The sequence below is a fragment of the Akebia trifoliata genome, chromosome 4 (assembly GCF_017979445.1).
Source record: "Akebia trifoliata isolate Shusen 1 chromosome 4, ASM1797944v1, whole genome shotgun sequence".
In the NCBI taxonomy this organism is placed as follows: Eukaryota; Viridiplantae; Streptophyta; class Magnoliopsida; order Ranunculales; family Lardizabalaceae; genus Akebia; species Akebia trifoliata.
In genome coordinates this window covers 9,774,558-9,792,861 of record NC_141378.1, presented here as the reverse complement: position 1 = coordinate 9,792,861, position 18,304 = coordinate 9,774,558, and the positions used below count along the sequence as shown (strand labels likewise).

The following is an 18,304-nucleotide window of genomic DNA, read 5'->3' as shown; positions in this document are numbered from 1 at the left end:
AAGAAGGTTGAAAGAATTGGAGGGAAAAGTCCTCATCCATGCCATAGACTTTTTATCTTATGGAAACTTTTCGCTAGTTAGAAAGGAGAAACGATATAATAAAGGTCAAGCTTTCAAGAATAAAAAATAAAAATTTCTATGCTAGTGCCATAGAAAAAAAAATTTTGCTCTCTTAAACCATTTAAAAATTTCTCTCTCTCTTGAATATTTACAGTTTTTCATACTATGGTGGAGCTTACCAAAATGGACAGGTGGATTGGATAGACCATCATTCTCAATTTTCTAACACAATCATTTAGGCAAAAACCCAATTTTTTACTTAATATATTTTGAAAAACTAAACTTAGTTACCGATTCAGATGAACCAAGTCAACTAAAGTCAAGTCATTTAAATGGGTCAAGTCTTTAATTTTGTTTTATTTAGAAAAATAAAACCTCCTACCTACTACCGTCTATTTATTTATTTTTACACAAGTAAACGAGTCCTCCCTTGGTGGGGTCTCAAATCATTGTAAATTGACTTGAAATAATTTTTTACAATTTCCAAGTGCTTGGTTGCTCCTCCACAAATCTTTGTAAAATTTTGTTTTGAGTATTTGCTTATCTTCCATCTACCACAATGAGTAAAAGAGTTTTGTCTTGCCTAAGAATCTCTTAAGAAAGGGATGTTGAATTAAATATATTAATGTACCCCCAAGAAGCTAAAAGAAGTAGCTTGAGCAATAGCAATATATGTGGGTAAAAATGGTACTTGACATGTGACATGTTGGGATAATCTATCTTGACAGAGTTAATTAGAGAAGAGTGGGATCTTATTTTTAAATACGAAAGGTTTTTCAAAATATCTATACTTGGATAATAATTGATTGAGAATTTATTGATATAAGGGAAGAAATTATTTCTTCCTTTTTAGATTAGTTTTGTCTTTTTTTCTTCAAAGAGAGGTTACCGCATAAAGAAAGGAAATTGGAGGAGAGGAATTATAAAGGAAAGTCTTGTTATAGCTAGTAAGATGGTTAGAGTGGCTCTTTCGGGTAAGGGCGTAATCTGTATTTATGACGAAACCCATGAACGAATCATATGTATTTCTAGTTTTGTTTTGTTTTTTCTTTTTTTGTGATTTTTTATGTGTGACTTGATATGTATTTTATTAGATGTAAATCCCGAGGAATCTATGAATTTAGAGAGTTTACCACCACAAACAATAATTGGATTTTATTTACATTTCAATTTTAGGTATATATTACATGCCAAAAGTGCAAAACTTTGAGTTTACCACATTTTCCTGGCAATAGGAATATCAATGGATCGGATCGAACCCAGAACTGATTCTGATTTGACAAGGATTGGGTTTCCATTGGATCTCAATAAAGGATAGGGTTTGGATTTAATTCAATTCTGATTTGGTGTACAAAACATAAAGAGTCAATATTTTTCTAACTCCCCACATGGTTGTGCATAAAATCATACATTTTTCTTTGGGATACCCAATTGCACATCCCCATAAATATGTGTAGTTGTGTATCTTGATGAAAAAAATGATTCAATGAACAGTCACGTGAGGAGAGTTTGTCAGCAGGGGGAGTTAATTTATCATTATTCAAATATAAATAATCTTCTTAGATTTAAATATGCAATATATAATGTAATTTAAAAATTTTCACATTTTATTTGATTGAGGCACTATTGAATCGGAACATGGAATCCAATATTGGAACACTTACCAAAATCTTTAATCTAGATCCAAAGTTAGTGGTTCGGATTTTGTGTCTAATTCGATCCATTGACAACCCCTAGCATGACCTACTAATAACTAAACACGATCGAGGAAGTTTTTTAATGGATTTGAGGATGAAGACTTGCAAAAACTAGTTTTATAATGCAAATCCAACATCAATAAAATAACTCAATAAACAAATCAAAGTTTTAAACAATAAATTGAATATGATTATTTAGCCAAGTAAAGTTTGTTGATTTAAGAGATCTGTCAAGAGTCCATTCGATGTTGATTAGAATCCTCATCTACCTATTTGCCAAAATGTTGGTTAACCAAAGGCTGTCACTGAATCAAGTTTTTGATTGGATTAGGGTTGATCCATACTCGACCCGTTAGTTTTCAATAGTGAAAGGGACATCAGGATCAAATGTAGTGTTGGACTGGTGATGAATTTTGAGTATTTTGTAAAGATCTATCAAATGGTGAGTCAACATTTGCTGATCTTTAAAGGGTTGAGCTCAAAGTTTTCTAATTTTTCAAACATTAAGCTCTCCACCAAATAGATCTTTAAGAAATACCCAAAATGAATATATAACAACAGGGAAACAAATGTTCGAATCAAAATAGATTAGTGAATAATCTTTATTAGAACCTAATTTTGTATGTCATGGTTCGTTTCACTTTTGTTATTTATGCATTTCAAGTATTTCTTAAAGAGATCTACCCATTGACAAGCTTGTCACTTTAAAGTATTTCTTAAATATTTGCGCTTTAAAAATGGATATATCTTAACAAAATACTCGAAATGTAAAATAGTGAAATGGATGCTCAAATAAAGAGCTGTGTTTAAATCTTCAAAATTATGAGCGTGTCGTCCCCATTTGTGATTTACTATTTGAAATTATATATTTTTTCTTATTTGAGGTGGATTAGTTAATGCTCGGTCTTACAATCTTATTTTCATATAGATAACAAATACTTAAACCATTAAAAATTATTTATTCATTTTACACAAGAAATGTTCATTCCAATTAACTCCACCAATTTTTCATAAACTCAAATAATATTTTTTAAAGGTTAGATTAGTTATTTTGAATCTCAAATGAGTCAAATGTAGTGTATGTGAACACATTTGTGAAGTTCACTTGATAATTTGATCAAACATCATATAATTTTATGAATTAAAAAAAAATCATATAAAATTATTTTTCACTATTGTATTTTAATTTTAAATTTAGGAGTAAGGTGAAAGTTTCGTAGTGATCAATTTCCAAAACCTTGGATAAAGTTTAAAAGATTTTTTTTTTTTTTTGTCAAAACGACCCTTAATGAGACTTAAAATCTTACCAAGTTAGTAAAGAAAAGTGTTAGAGTATGTTTGATAGAAAAAAAAGTGACTTTTCATGAAATTTAAAATTCATGAAAAAACAATGGTGAAAAATAGGTAGAGTTAGAAAATCAAATTCCATTGTTTGATTTTACTTGGATAAAATCATGGAAAAAATATGAGAAAAAAGAAAAAAAAGAAGGAGAGGAGGAGAATGAGGAAGAAGATGAGAAGAGAGGGAGAGGAATGAGAAGATGAGGAGGAAGAGGGAGGGGGGAGGATGTGGCAGTGACGATGGATGTAAGAAAGGAAAAAAAAGAGAGAACGTGGTGGTGATGGTGGCGATGGCGGTGATGGCGACAGAGGTAAGTGAGGAAAAAGATAATGCGGAAGATACGGGAAGAACATGATGGTGGTGGAGACGGAGGTGAAGGATGGCGAGAGAGAGAGAGAAAGTTGTCGAAGATGGTGATGACGGAGACAATGACGCTGATAGTGGTGGTAGTAGGGAAGAAGAATATGTGAATGAGGAAGAATTAGGAATGAAAAATATGGGTAGATTTCATTTTCTTATCCATATGAGTAGGAAAGTGAAATTCATATTTTGATGAACTTTTTGATTGGGATGGAAAATGAATTTCTATTTTCATATATAATCAAACGCTTGAAAAATATCATTTTTCATGAAAATTGATTTTTCACCATATTTTTCACGTGCAATCAAACATACCTTTAATGTTTTCAAAATAATATAAGAAAAATCTTCTCAAAGCATTGACGATTCACATGATTTTAAAAACTTGAGTCAACACAATCTTAAAAGCATTATACAAAGGAGTTGTGATAATCTGACTTCCAACGTAGCATACTCAATCGACACCTCTGACGTGACAGACGAGATGACTCGGATGACTCAACTCGGTATCTTTAAAGCCAAGGTTTTTTTACCTTATCCATTGAGTTGGAGAAGAATAGAAGAAACAGTGCCAGTGATGACAACATTCCTACACTCTCAGCCATGGCTCTTCCCCTTGTCCTTTGCCTGCACTTCTTTTCCCAAACATGGTAACTCTCTCTTGAACAATGTTTCCAGTCGATTTCAACATTTGAATTGTGATTCAATTGTACTTTATTGCTTAAAATTACTTTGCAACTGCTCTTCATTTGTATATTTTTACCAGATAATTTTAATTTGTTCCAATTGTTTGACATCTAAAGTGTTGGGTTGCTCCAAATTTTAATTTTCTCAAGCTAATTATAGATTTAAACATCCCAAACAATTTTACCTGAACAATTCAAAATGTATGCTGTATCCGTGTCACAGCACTTTACCTTTGATGTGTAAATGCTTTGTTCATGTCGTTCCTAGTCTTCGTCATCATCAAAGCTTTACCAGAGAAGCGATGTCTTCTTTTTGTTATGTATCGTAGAGATCATTAGTATTTAATAAAATGAGATACATATATATGTGACCCTCTATTTTGATGTATTTGATAAATATTTGCGTACTCTTTCTGGAATTTGTTCTTATTTTGAATTGAAAGAAGACATGGCTTTAGAAGAATAGAATAAATGAAAGTTATCTGCCGGGCTTAGACCCATAGCTCAATTCGTTTGACACATTGCAAAGCAACTTTGAGCTTGTGGGTTCAAGTCCCCAGCTTACCCATTAAATAAAATTATTCGTTGGCTCTCACTATCTCAATTGACATTATTTTTGGTCTTCTTCTTGCTTTTCTAGAAAATTCAACTTGCACATTCCTTACAAATGGGGTTGTAATAGGCATTCTCTAGATATGCCCAAACCATCTCAATCATCTTTCCCTTAATTTATCACTTAATAGGACTAGTCATTCTGAGAAAAAAAGGGAGTTTGATGTTTTGCTTCTTTTGAAATATTTATTGTTGAAGAAGTCATTTGTCATTGGTGTGATAAAGTATTTATTGAATGTAAATTGATTGGGGTTTTGATGAAGATTAAAAAAAAAATTGATTATGGCTTAATTTCATGTTTGATGTTGAAATTATAGGATATTCACATTCGGGGAAGTTTCCTCTAAGAAATAAGCTACATAATTTATTAAACAAAACGAACGCCAGAATGATGACCTTTTGTAGCAAAAATAATGGTGATCTCCGAGGTAGTAAACAACTTTATCTTGGGATGGACTTTGGCACATCTGGAGCTCGATATATTCTTATCGACAAGCAAGGGATGATTCACGCTGAGGGAAAAAGGGAATATTCACGACGTATGGTAAGATTGTTGTCCTTGTGCTGTAAACTTTGGATAGATTGTAAGAAAGAAAGAAAATACCAAGGTGTAGCAATATTGTGTGATTTGTGTGCGCTTGAGCATGCACGCACCAAGGGTGAGGGGATAGAATTGATACAAGAGATCTTCCATACCAAAAGTCTATGCAACAAGGACTTTTTTTTGGATGAGTAAGCTGGACTTGAACGCATGACTTCAAAGTTGTTTTGCAATGTGTCAAACCAACTGAGCTATGGGTCTAAGCCCATTTTAGTGTCTGGACTTTGAACCAAAATGGTGCAAGAATTGCATTAGCTTAGAATTTTCTTCATTGATATTATCAAACAATCTTGAATTTCATGTTAAACTAGATTTATCAAAATTAAAAATGGAGTCTACAAAAAATCAATGTTCGTCTCTATTGGAGGAGGACTATGTTCCAATTGAGCTTTCTTATTTTCCTCCATTCGGGTTCCTTTTTTAAATGAACTATTATTGAATTCTTAAAGTAGTAAACCCGTTCTTACTTATATTAGAGAGAGTACTATCTATTGTGCCACATTGCATTTGAACTTAGAGGCTCCTATTTGGTTGTCTAGACAGAGAGGAGACCTGGAGGATTGGACGAGCTCTTGGAAAATGGCACTTTTCTTGCTACTTGAAGATATCCCAATTAGTCTTCGACAATTTATTGCTTCCATTTCGATTGATGGGACTTCTGCAACAACAATTATAGTTGACAGGTGGATCCTTTACAATCTATTGTTTTATATTCACATGGTTACCTTATCTAAACTCGGCGTTCAAATTCACAATTGCAGCAACACAGGGGAGCCTTTATGCAGACCTTTACTTTACAATGAGAGCTGCCCTGATGCTTTACCAATGGTTAAGTTCATTGCTCCGGCAAATCATACAGTCTGCACAGGTTCCTCTACACTCTGCAAGCTTGTTTCATGGTGGAATTCCCCTGATTCAAATAAAGATTCTGCTTTGTTGCTTCATCAAGCAGATTGGTTGCTTTGGCTTCTTCATGGAAAGCTTGGAGTGTCAGATTACAACAATGCTTTGAAGGTATTATTTAATTCCTTTGATGTTCTTTGGCTTTTAAGAGTTTGCTAGCTCTCTCACTCAACTTTACGGATATCAGGGAAAGATTTATAATGTTGTATACTTATCACAGGTTGGTTACGATCCCGAAGTTGATTCCTATCCCAATTGGCTGGCTTCTCAGCCATATTCACAGATGTTACCTTCTGTCGAAGCTCCTGGAACTTCAATTGGTTCTATAAAACAAGAAGTTAGAACGCGGTTTGGTATGTTTGGTTTCATCATCATCATCATCATCGGTTGAATTGAATGAGTCCTGTTTTTTTTATTTCGTTCTATCTAAAGTCATGTCATATGTTAATTCAAGTGTGTTCATGTCCGCTCTCAATTATGTGTACTCATATAGTTTCATGATTGCCATTTTCAGTAGTGATAACTACAACTCAAGTGACAAGTAGATCTTCTTTTATTCAGAAAATGTAATTAGTCTGAGATCAGATAATCAAGGTATTAGTGTGAATCTCACAAGAAATGGACAACTTAGGTCCTTAATAGTTCTATTGGGTTTGACAATTCCATGTGAGAATTGTTTCTAAGACTTATACTTATTTATAATTTCTTTTGGCGTGTGAGAATCATACTTATTAGGGTCGATGAAGACTTTCATTTCTATTACTTCCATGATTGTGAGAAACAGAATTACATAATCTAAACCTTCTATTATCAAATATAAAAGCATACATATTGAATTATACTCAAATTTAACTTTTCTTATACCAACAATTTTGTTGGCCATACAAATCATCCTCCATTCTTTTTGTTCCTCCTCAAAAAGTGAAAAAAAAAAAATGTATTGAATTTTGAGAAATTCAAATATTTTAAAATAATGTTTCCATCTCTTTCTTTTGTTTCTTTTCTTTTTTAGTATAGTTTCTTGATTGTATTTTTGAAAGCTGGCTACAATTTTGGTCCATCTCGATTCTGATGTGGATATCGTAAAAACTGTGAAAACTTAATAGTTTGGCATCTCATGTGATGGATTTCTAACTTATGGATGTTGCACCTTGAGACCTTTTTCAACTTGGGAAGCTTTTATTTATTTTTGGTTACTTTTGAATCGTTAGTTGGTCTTATTATGTTGCATTTTGAAATCTGTTTTAACTTGGGAGGCCTTTTAAGTTTCAGATCTTAGTTGATTTTATTAAAAATTATCCTGGCAGGTTTTCCAAAAGACTGCATTGTCTGCACTGGAACAACCGATAGTATAGCCGCTTTTCTTGCGGCACGTGCTACACAACCAGGAAAAGCTGTGAGATTTCCACACAACTTATCGTTCTTTCTTTTTTACTATAAAGAAACTATAATCATGGTTTAAAGTTTCGTACTGTTTCGGCCAAGACCAGAACGAAAACATTAACCCCAAAATATTCAATATTGCAGGAATGTTTCAAATTGTCTTGGAATGTTTCAGAATGTCTTGAACGAAACATGTTCTCTTCTCCAATGCAATTAAGAATGTGTGTTTAGTTACTAATGAGCTATTTTTGTGTTATATAATTAGGTAACATCTTTGGGTTCAACTCTTGCTGTTAAACTTCTCAGTACTAAACGAATCGAGGATGCTCGATATGGAGTGTATAGCCATCGTCTTGATGATAAGTGGTTGGTTGGAGGTGCCTCAAATACTGGTGGAGCTGTACTTAGACAGATTTTCACTGATGAACAATTGGAAGAATTGAGTCAACAAATAAATCCCATGGAATCATCTCCTCTTGACTACTACCCTCTCCCAGCAATGGGTGAAAGATTTCCTATAGCAGACCCAAAAATGGTACCCAGGTATTTAACCGTTCAGTATCTAAATTTCCAAAGAAAACTAGGTACAAATGATCTTCTAAGTATGTTAAGATGCACTCAGTATAGTTCCATAATTTTGAGTTTTAAGTGTTGTAAGACATGCTTACTTACTAGTAGTAGTCTAGCTTGAATCTTTGTGGACCCAAAATTGGGTAAAGCATGTAAATTTGTGTCGTGGTTTGCGTTTGTATTTTCTTCTATTGTTCACATCCCAAATTGTGTTTCCTAGTGTTAAGCTGAAGTAGGCAATATAGAGTGTCATTTAAGCACCTCGGCTTTGGTTCAAAAATCTTTTTAGGATGTTATTTGGAGTTTGGGTTTGTTGAAAGAAAAGCTACGTAACTTTTTGTAACTTATTTCCTTTCTATTGATGCCATGGTTACTGGAGGAGATGATTAAGAAGGTACACAGGTCCTCTTCATCTCTCATTATTACTAGAACATGTGAATGGAGTGCAATTTAAAATTTTGTTCTTGATTGTAGTAATTTTGTTCGTACTTGACAACCGTGTGTGTGCATTAGATTTATTATTTTCTTCTCTTGTGCAGATTACATCCACGCCCAGAAAGTGATGTGAAGTACTTACATGGCATACTAGAATCCATTGCACGCATTGAGGTAGGAAAACCTCCTTCTCTCAATTTTAACGACCACAAAACAGATGCAAGGGTTCTGAAAGATTACTAGCTATGGTGTTATGTAGTCTGTTTCAACCCATCATCCATAATTTTATTGTAGCAATTCAAGCAAACGAAGAAGAATACTCTTGAAGAGAAGCCAAACAAGAAGACTATATCGATAGAGGGGCGATGAAGCACCCTATCTAGCAATGTGGATAAAAGTTCTAACTTGCTCTAACATTTACTGGACATCCCTGCCTTTATAAACCTTATATAGAAATTCTTGGACAACAAGATGATGCAGAGTTAAATATCAAACTATTGGGAAAGAAAATTAAATTTAAAAGAAATAAAAAACTTCAGAAAACTAGGACTTAATTGTTTCACTTGGTCACTTTTTCTGTTTCTTATTCTTCTTAAGTTGTGCTATATTAAATACACCTTCCTATTCTTTATGAAATTGCGACATTATGACTTCGCCATGAAATCTCTTGAAACCAGACACTCGATCAATTCTGCATTATTTTCACCATGTGCATGCTGGCAAAACTGTACGATTTTTCAATAGATGAACAATCACCCATTTTTATCCTCTTTTTCCCTTGGTCATAATGCTTGGTAGCAAGGAGCGGCGACAAAGCATTCACCATTGAAGGGTCATGAATTGGGTTTGAAGCCATAGTTTTAAATCTCAACCAAGATGACTCGGGAGGGTCATCTCGGCATCATCCATGAACGAGACGGATAGACATGGTGTTTCACATGTGCAAAATCTCGCGAGATGAACAAGATGACTCGGGCAATGTTTTGAAAATTCCGGCCAAGTCAGTAAAACTCTTCTGAGTCAACCGGGATTTGTATATTCTAATTAAAATAATTATTTTTTTAAATTTAAATATTTATTATCTAAATAATATATGATTTTATTACTAAAAATATTCTAATCTACCTTATTTTTTAGAAAATTTATGATTATTCTCATATAAATATTTATGAATGAATGTTTACAAACCAAGTTAAATGGTTTATCTCGCTTTGAGGCATGTTGACTTGTACGAGACAACTCGGTCTTGTCCATGAACCAGACGAGACGTCAAACCAAGTTTTGAAACCCAAATCTATGGATCAATGATCCATTGCACCTATAAGCTCATTGCTAATTACACCCCACTTTATGTTATTTAGGCAAATGCTTATGGCTTATTAAAGGAGCTAGGTGCAACAGAGGTAGAAGAAGTGTTTACTGCTGGAGGTGGCGCTAAAAATGGTAAGTGGACAAAGATACGGGAGAGAGTGCTCCGTTTGCCCGTAAGTCGGGCAAGTCAGACCGAAGCTGCATACGGAGCCGCTCTTTTGGCATTGAAGGGCGCCCGAGAGAACTCCCACTGAAAACAGGTTACAGAAGGAAGATATGTCTAACAGAAGTAAATACATTTGGACTGCAAGGCGGGATACTCACTAGATGAGACCAGAATATAATGGAGGTACCTTTTAGTCTTCCGCTTCATGTTTGCATTTTTTGTTCAATCTTGGGAAACTGCGTGGTATGAAACAAAATTTACGAAAAGAAGAATTGGAAATATGTATTTTGATTCAAGATATGCTTATCTTAGGTCTTGAACTAAAAATACTATAGTTTTCCTTGTCTTTTACAAATTACAAGTTGTATCTGTTCAACCCCTTCAAGGCATTGCTTTCGAATGCAGAAATTGCTTGTACAACTTTGCTCAACTTAGAATCCAATTCTATTTTTTTTTCCCTTAGGTAAATGGGATAAACCCAATACTTCGAGGTTACAGTGCAAAATGTCAAGCTGGTCAATCCATGGATTTTGAACTTCACTATAAAAAGGAAAGAAGATTGGTAATAAGGTATTATTATTGATTAAATTATGTTTAATGCAGCTTCAAACCCATAAATTTTGAATGTGTCAGAAAAAACTGGGTCGATTTGTATGTTTAATTGTATAATATAAATACTACGGGTGTCGATGGCTACTGGATTACCTGCTAACTGGCATACTCAACACTCAGATTATTTCTGTTTTGTCCACCCTTTTGATCCGATTACAGCCTTAGTTAGAAGAACAAGAAGAGGGTCCCGAGGAAGAACGTGGATGGAAACAACGAAAACAAATACGAACTCCCAATAACAAAAGACTTGGCTTTGAACTGAGTGAAATGTAAAAACATGATTCGTTTAGCTAACCCCAAATTTTTGGTATAAGGCATTATTATTGTTGTTGTTGTTGTTGTGGTGGTGGTGGTGGTGGTGATGATGATGATGATAGAGAAGAAAAATGATGTATTCCCTCATATTTGACTTCCAAGAAGTGATCAACTCCTCAAGTCAAAGTCAAATTCTTTATTTCAAGTAAATTGTTCTTTAAAATCCATATTTACAAAATCTGAAATAAATCCTAAACAGTTTTGAATTACCATTGATTCCCAACAACTGATTTGATGGTTGTCGTAGAAGATTTCAAAATATTGTGGACAAAATTGTTTTTATGGGGGTGGAAAGATGATAACAGTGTGATAAATAAATATATAAAAGGTCAGATTTAAGTGAATCATGAAAAAAACAAAAAAAAAACATGATCCAAGTAATATAAATACAAAATCCAACAGTCAAGATTTATCTTTAAGATAAATGTGGTATACATATTATCGAGATAGGTAAAAATCTTGGAATTGTATTTACATGTGTTTTTTCACTAGTCACTCAATCCTGACCGAAAACATAGAGAAACAAAAATTAATTCAATTTGCATAAAACACTAAGAAGATAGCTCAAGCACCTCGGATTAAATGATCAAAATAATGTTAGTGGAGAGGATTTTAAATTAAAAGAGGCTGGTATTCAGGGGAAGATAATCAAGGGTTTTTACATGGAAGGTATTTAAGTTATTGTATGAAAGTCTTCTCGAGAATTTCGAGTTCAAGGGGCATATCATGAGTTTGAGAACAGAGGAGTATTTCAAATATTCATCAAAAAAGAGTTGTTAACGGGCAAATTGGAACTGCAAAAAAATTGAAAAAATAAAAAATTTAATGCACCAGCCGGGAATCGAACCCGGGTCTGTACCGTGGCAGGGTACTATTCTACCACTAGACCACTGGTGCAATTATACTCTTTTTAAGGTCTTTTTATATTTTTATTATATCTAAATAAATTTCTGGCCATTAGACTTGAGAATATTTCTTCGAGGCTTATATAATCCTAAAAATTTTTGAGTAATAATAAATGCTCAAATCCAACCAATATACATAATCAAACAAATCGATTTTTTTTTTTTTTTTTAACAAGTTGGGCCAAAAGTTCCTGTGGTCAACAGGTCAAAGATCATGCCAAATGACGACAAGATACTGATGAAACAAACACTCGACATATCCTTTCTTCGTATTTGTTTTAAAGAGATGGCAGATTGTATATCATCAACATCAAAGTCTTGTCAATATGTGGACAACAAATCATAGATAGTTGTAATCAATGATATATTATCAGGGAAGAAGGTATGCACTTCCACGAGAATATAAATGATCGATTTACAAACCATATTTGATTTTCCTTTATTTGAAGAACATGACCAATAAAATTTGTGCTCTTAAAGATCATAAATATTGAAACAATATATTAAAGATATTATATATATTTAACAGATAGATGGAATATGATTATTTCTGAAAAAATAAAATTTCCAACGTTTCAAAGCAGGATCCAATACTTTGGAAGCAAGGCTTAGAGAAAGATCAGCTCCTCCAATCATGTAAAGGGTTATCTTGAGAATCAAATTGTTTTAAGAGCCAAACACAAAAATTTAAAATTTTGCGCATAATCATTAACTAAGCATGAGGATTAAAATGAGTAGGCTCTCTTTGATACTTGATAGATCGATCATCTCAACAAACCCAAAGTCCCAAACCACATATAATACAAACCCATTACATCACAACCATCCATTAGAGGTGGATCCCACCACCTGAACACCATATGGTCAGTTCCAGGTGGCAGGGCCAACCCCTTTCTACCCCTAGAGAAAATGATAGAAAACTCCTAAAACAACTGCATAGTTACAATACAGCCATATAGCACATTTGACACAAACCCTAATCATGAAGTGTTGGACATACCACGTCAAATCAAAGATGGGGGGTGGAGGGGTTTCATCATTAGGGTTTAGCTTGAAACAGTGTGGGTCAGACGTCTACCTACCGTTAACTGTACTACCGACTCATCCGTTCCGTCACGACGTGGGTTGAAGTAGGTTGGGAGATAGTCGTCTTTTTCGCACGTAAACGAGGACTTCTGAAAGTGCTTTATCAACGCTTCCTTGCCCTACTGGGTAAAAACCGTAACAGCAGTTAAACGATATAATTAACGTCGTTATAAATCATTTTCTAAAGTCTATTTTAAACAACCCCTTGGTTTTATGCTGATATTTGAGAAACCCCTTGGACTTCAAGCTGAAGAAAACCCACACCCATTACCAACGCTCTTCTGAGATATAAAATGATCAAAATGCCCTTGTCGTAACCTATTCTAAAAATCCTTTAATTTCCATAATTTTTCTAATACTCTTAACACTTTCTCCATAATTTTTCTAATACTTTCAACCTCTCCTAAAACACTATCTCTTCTTGAGCTTTGAAGATTTTGAAGACGTGGGTATTTTTGGTATTTTCATATTGGACCAAGTCAAGGGGTATCTCATAGGTCTCAAAATCCAGGGGTACCTAGATATATTCACCAAAGTAGAAGGGGTACGTCTAAATTACCCTATTATAAATCATCATTGTAAAAACCTTTTTATCTTCATTGTAAAAACCTTTTTATCTTCCAAGTTAGATCATAATTACCTGTATCTTAGCGTAAGTAATCTCACAAATCTTCTTGGAATTGAGAATTCCCCATTTGTAATTGTGCATTGAGAGGTGAAATTTCCAAACTGCATTTGGGTTTGTGAAATTAACAAAAGCATACCCTTTATTGCACTTGCTCCTGCACTCATTGAAAAACCAGACAAGAAAATAATTAGAGAATCTGTCAAATTTAAGATAATTTGGATGAGTTTATGAATCAAATCATACCCAAAATCTATGGGGAGATACACGAAATCGAAAGCTGATGAAAAGTTTTCGTCAATTTCTGTTGGTTTCTCCAATTTTTGCTTCTGATTCTCCTTCATGCAGTGCTTATCAAGCAAATCTAGCAACATCTCCTTACTGAGAGACCCCACAAATGTAAAAAATTAGAGGAAACCAACAAACCCCATTACATCCCATTTCATTATAAATTAATATATCAATATCAATAGAAGGTAAGAGATGAAACAGGAGATTGAGATACTGAGCATTGCTATTATTGCATGGGTCATTCAAGCAAAAACCCATTAGGTATGCCCATTGAGAGGAACAAAACTAAGCAAAAAACTTGAGGAGATTGACAGTAAATTATGGAGGAAACTACAGCACGTACCCATTACACCCATTTCAATATAAATATAAGAAATCACAATAGCCAATAGTGGATAGAGATCATAGAGGGGATTTGAGGAAATGGGTGCATGGGACGTCGAAACAAAAGCCCAGTAGGAGAAACCAATTAATAAGGATAAAAAACTTTAGGAAAATGACATTTAATACATCTCCCTACTGAGCATGGTTTTAAAACTCGTTTTGTTGTGAAGTCCATGAACGTGACCGAGTCGTCTCAGCCGAGTTTTCCAATACGTTTGAGACGACTCGTTCAACAATGAGAAAAATGATCGTTTGGGTTTTAACTTTTAAATCTCACCCGATATATACATGGACTTGTCCGTCCATCTTGTTTCTGGGCGATACCGAGACGACTCGGGCGAGTTTTGAAAACATGATAATGAGAAACCACTTAAGTGTAAATTGAAGGAAACTCATGAGACCATAAATGGACTGAGAAAATGGGTAGCATTTAGGAATCCCAAGGTGAGAAACCCAAATAAAATTAAAGAAGAAGGAAAAAAAAAAACTGAAGGAAATTGACAGTAAAGACAACATCTGCCAAATTTGAAACCACTTGAGTACCGAATTGAAGGAAACTCACAAAACCCATGTAATAACTTCATAGACCAAATTGATCATGCAATGCTACATTAGAGATCAAGATAGGATTTGAAAATTAAAGGAAACATGAGCTACAACACAGCCAGTACTAGTCCATAATTGTAATAAAATAATGGTAGATTCTATATATGTCACCCTACTAAGAAACTGTAATGTTGAGGAAAATTGACAACAGCCATGCAATAAAATCATAATTAGATAAGAAGAAGTTGGAGTGAGGTGATTAATAGGAAAGCATTTCTCTGGATTGAAGTAATTGAAAAACATCTTTCATCACACATAGTATAGTAATGAAAAAGGTGAATATCAATGGAATAACTAGACATATGGGTATAAAGAAAATTGTGGTCATTTCCATGCAGTACTTAGTAACCTCATCATATCTCTACTGAGAAATTCAAAGGAAACTTGCCACAGACCCACCCACACCCTCAAAACCAAATGAATCTCCCTACAGACAAACTTAAGTGCATAATTGAAATAAAATGAAAGCAAATCGAACATCACCCTATCAAGAAACCAAAAGAACAAATGACAAACCCATGTAGTATATAAAAGCATAAAATCAGATTTAGAAGATGTTTGATTGAAGTGCTTGGGAAGCATCTCTCTTCATGCATACTAGTGAGAGAGGTGCAAAATCAAAGTAAGTAAACCAGAAAGATGGGTTTTAAAGGAAGTTGAGAGCATCTCTTCATGCAGCAATTAGTAATCCCAACTTCTCCCTAATGAGAATACAAAGGAAATTCTCGACACACACGCACACACATATAAACACATAGAGGTAGTAGTCGTACTTGTACTTATTTGGTATGTTCCTTATCATTATAGTGGTCTTCGTTCCATCACGTTGGATTGGCTCCATTTCAATCAGCTTAGGTTCACTACTCTTTCGACGAGATGACCTCTCCTCACACACACCCAAAACCTTTTGCTTCCATATCATCCTCTCTTGGTTACTATTAGCGCCAAGCCATTCCTTCCGACTTTCTCTCCTACCAGGCTTACTCCCCATCGTCGTACCGATTCTAGGTACAACATCCTCACTCGTCACACCTCTCTCTACTGCCATTGATGAAGCTGATGAGCTTTGTAGGTGATGCCACTGAGGGACCAAATAACAAATATCAGAGTTGTTGTATGTTGTTAGTGATGATTGGGTTTCCAACATAGGGAAAGTAGAGAACAAAGAAGGAGGGTAAGATGAATAGAAATATGTGAGATTGTAAGAAAAGATGGGAAGAGGTGTGTCGTTGTAGGGGAAGATGAACTCAGGTGCTTCAGGGTTCAAAGAAGCCATGAAAGAAGCTTTAGCGAGAGAGAGGAAGAGTTGCTTTAATAAACAATAAAAACCTAGGTGTAAATGTGTAATTAGATTGTTATGGTAGGACTTTATCTGGAATGAAAAAAAAAAAAACTATGCAAAGACTCATTTACCCCTTATTAGTTTTTAGAAAGCTGCTAATGCCACGCCAATTTTTATGTAAATCATCAAAGAATTTGCACACAGTTGTTGTGGGGTTAGTAAAAGGTGGTGTGGCAATAGTAACTCTCATTATATATATGAGTCCCGTTCGGCACCCTATTATTTACCCTACGCTTTGCCCAACGTGTTTTGTCCTACATGGGACTAGAAAATTCGGAATGAACTGCTTTTTAATGAGGGTAATCTTTTAATCATAGAAATCATCCTCACCAAAAATCAGTCCATTTCAAAACTTCTAACCCATGTAAGATAAAACACATTGAGCAAAGCGTAGGTTAAAAAGTAGGGTGCTAAACATTTCCATATATATATATATATGGAGATGTTCGGCACAAAACATTTTTCAAAACATGGGTTAGAAGTTTTGGAATGGGCTGATTTTTGGTGATGATGATCTCTATGGTGAGGAGATCATCATCACCAAAAATCAGCCCATTCCAAAACTTCTTACCCTATCAAAAATGATTTATAAAAAATGGACGGTCTATGATTTTTCAACTTGTAAACATGGGGTTAGAAGTTTTGGAATGGGCTGATTTTTTGTGAGAATGATCTCTTCATCATAGAGATCATCCTCACCAAAAATCATTCCATTCCAGAACTTCTAATCCATGTAGGACAAAAATGGTTGGCTAAAATGTTTGGTGCTGAACGGGACTCATATATATATATATATATATATAAGTAACGTTCAATGGCCAACATTTTGGCAAACACATTTTTCAAAACATGGGTTAGAGGTCTTGGAATGGGCTGATTTTTGGTGATGATGATCTCTACGGTGAGGAGATCATCATCACCAAAAATCAGCCCATTCCAAAACTTCTAACCCCATAAAAAATGGTTTACAAAAAATGGACAGTTCACGATTTTTCAACTTGTAAACTAGGGCTAGAAGTTTTGGAATAAGCCGATTTTTTGTGAGGATGATCTCCTCACCGTAGAGATCATCTTCACCAAAAATCAGCCCATTCCAAGACCTTTAACCCATGTTTTGAAAAAGTGTTTGCCAAAATGTTTGCAAACTGTTGGCCATTGAACAGGACCCTCTATATATATATATAGGGAAATGTTCAGCACCCTAAGTTTTACCACATACTTTAACAAACGTTTTTTGTCCTACATGGGTTAGAAGTTTTGGAATGAGCTGATTTTTGGTGAGGATGATCTCTATGATTAGAAGATCATCCTCCCCAAAAATCAGCCCATTCCGAAATGTTTAGCCCCATGTTTACACGTTGAAAAATTGTGAACCGTCCATTTTTTGTAAATCAATTTTGATGGGGTTAGAAGTTTTGGAATGAGCTGATTTTTGGTGAGGATGATCTCCTCACCATAGAGATCATCCTCACCAAAAATCAGCTCATTCCGAAACTTCTAACCCATGTAAGACAAAACGTGTTTGTTAAAGTGTGTGGTAAAACTTAGGGTGCCGAACGGGACCTATATATATATATATATATATGGGGGCGGTTCAAAGGCCATATGTAAAAACATATGAAAAAACAATGGTTTTTCAAAACATGAGTTAGAGATTTTGGATTGAGCTGATTTTTTTACAGGAATGGTCACTATGATGAGAAGATCATCCTCGCAAAAAATCAGCTCAATCAGAAATTTCTAAATCCATCAAAAGTGATTTACAAATTATTAACAAAAATTGATAAAAATCGACGGTCCACATTCTAAATCACTTTTAATGGGCTTGGAAGTTTCAGATTGGACTGATTTTTTTTTCCGGATAATCTTCCCATCATAGAGATCATTCTCACAAAAAATCAGCTCAATCCGAAATTTCTAACCCATATTTAAAAAACTATTAATATTACATTGTTTTTACATATGTTTTCTCATGTCCCTTGAACCTGACCCTATATATATATATAAAAAGG

The 18,304-nt window shown here is 34.4% G+C and overlaps 1 protein-coding gene and 1 non-coding gene across 10 annotated transcripts; one reads left to right on the top strand and one right to left on the bottom strand.

Moving 5' to 3' along the window:
• Nucleotides 1-3,940: 3,940 nt before the first annotated feature.
• On the top strand, nt 3,941-10,877 carry XK-1 (xylulose kinase-1). Of its 9 annotated transcripts, XM_086439312.1 has the most exons (11): nt 3,972-4,109; nt 5,075-5,301; nt 5,902-6,041; nt 6,120-6,226; nt 6,311-6,372; nt 6,482-6,614; nt 7,569-7,657; nt 7,910-8,187; nt 8,754-8,823; nt 10,011-10,309; nt 10,590-10,877. In XM_086439312.1, the coding sequence occupies exons 1-10, from the start codon at nt 4,037-4,039 to the stop codon at nt 10,212-10,214; spliced, it is 1,383 nt and encodes a 460-aa protein (XP_086295438.1). In that variant the 5' UTR covers nt 3,972-4,036; the 3' UTR covers nt 10,215-10,309; nt 10,590-10,877. The 9 variants fall into 9 exon arrangements, with proteins under 9 accessions (XP_086295440.1, XP_086295444.1, XP_086295438.1 ...); XM_086439314.1 differs by having other exon boundaries at nt 3,941-4,109; nt 5,163-5,301; nt 6,120-6,372; XM_086439310.1 differs by having other exon boundaries at nt 6,120-6,372.
• Nucleotides 10,878-11,879: 1,002 nt separating this feature from the next.
• Nucleotides 11,880-11,950, bottom strand: TRNAG-GCC (transfer RNA glycine (anticodon GCC)). Its single transcript has one exon. It is a non-coding gene; the product is annotated as a tRNA-Gly (tRNA).
• Nucleotides 11,951-18,304: the final 6,354 nt, after the last annotated feature.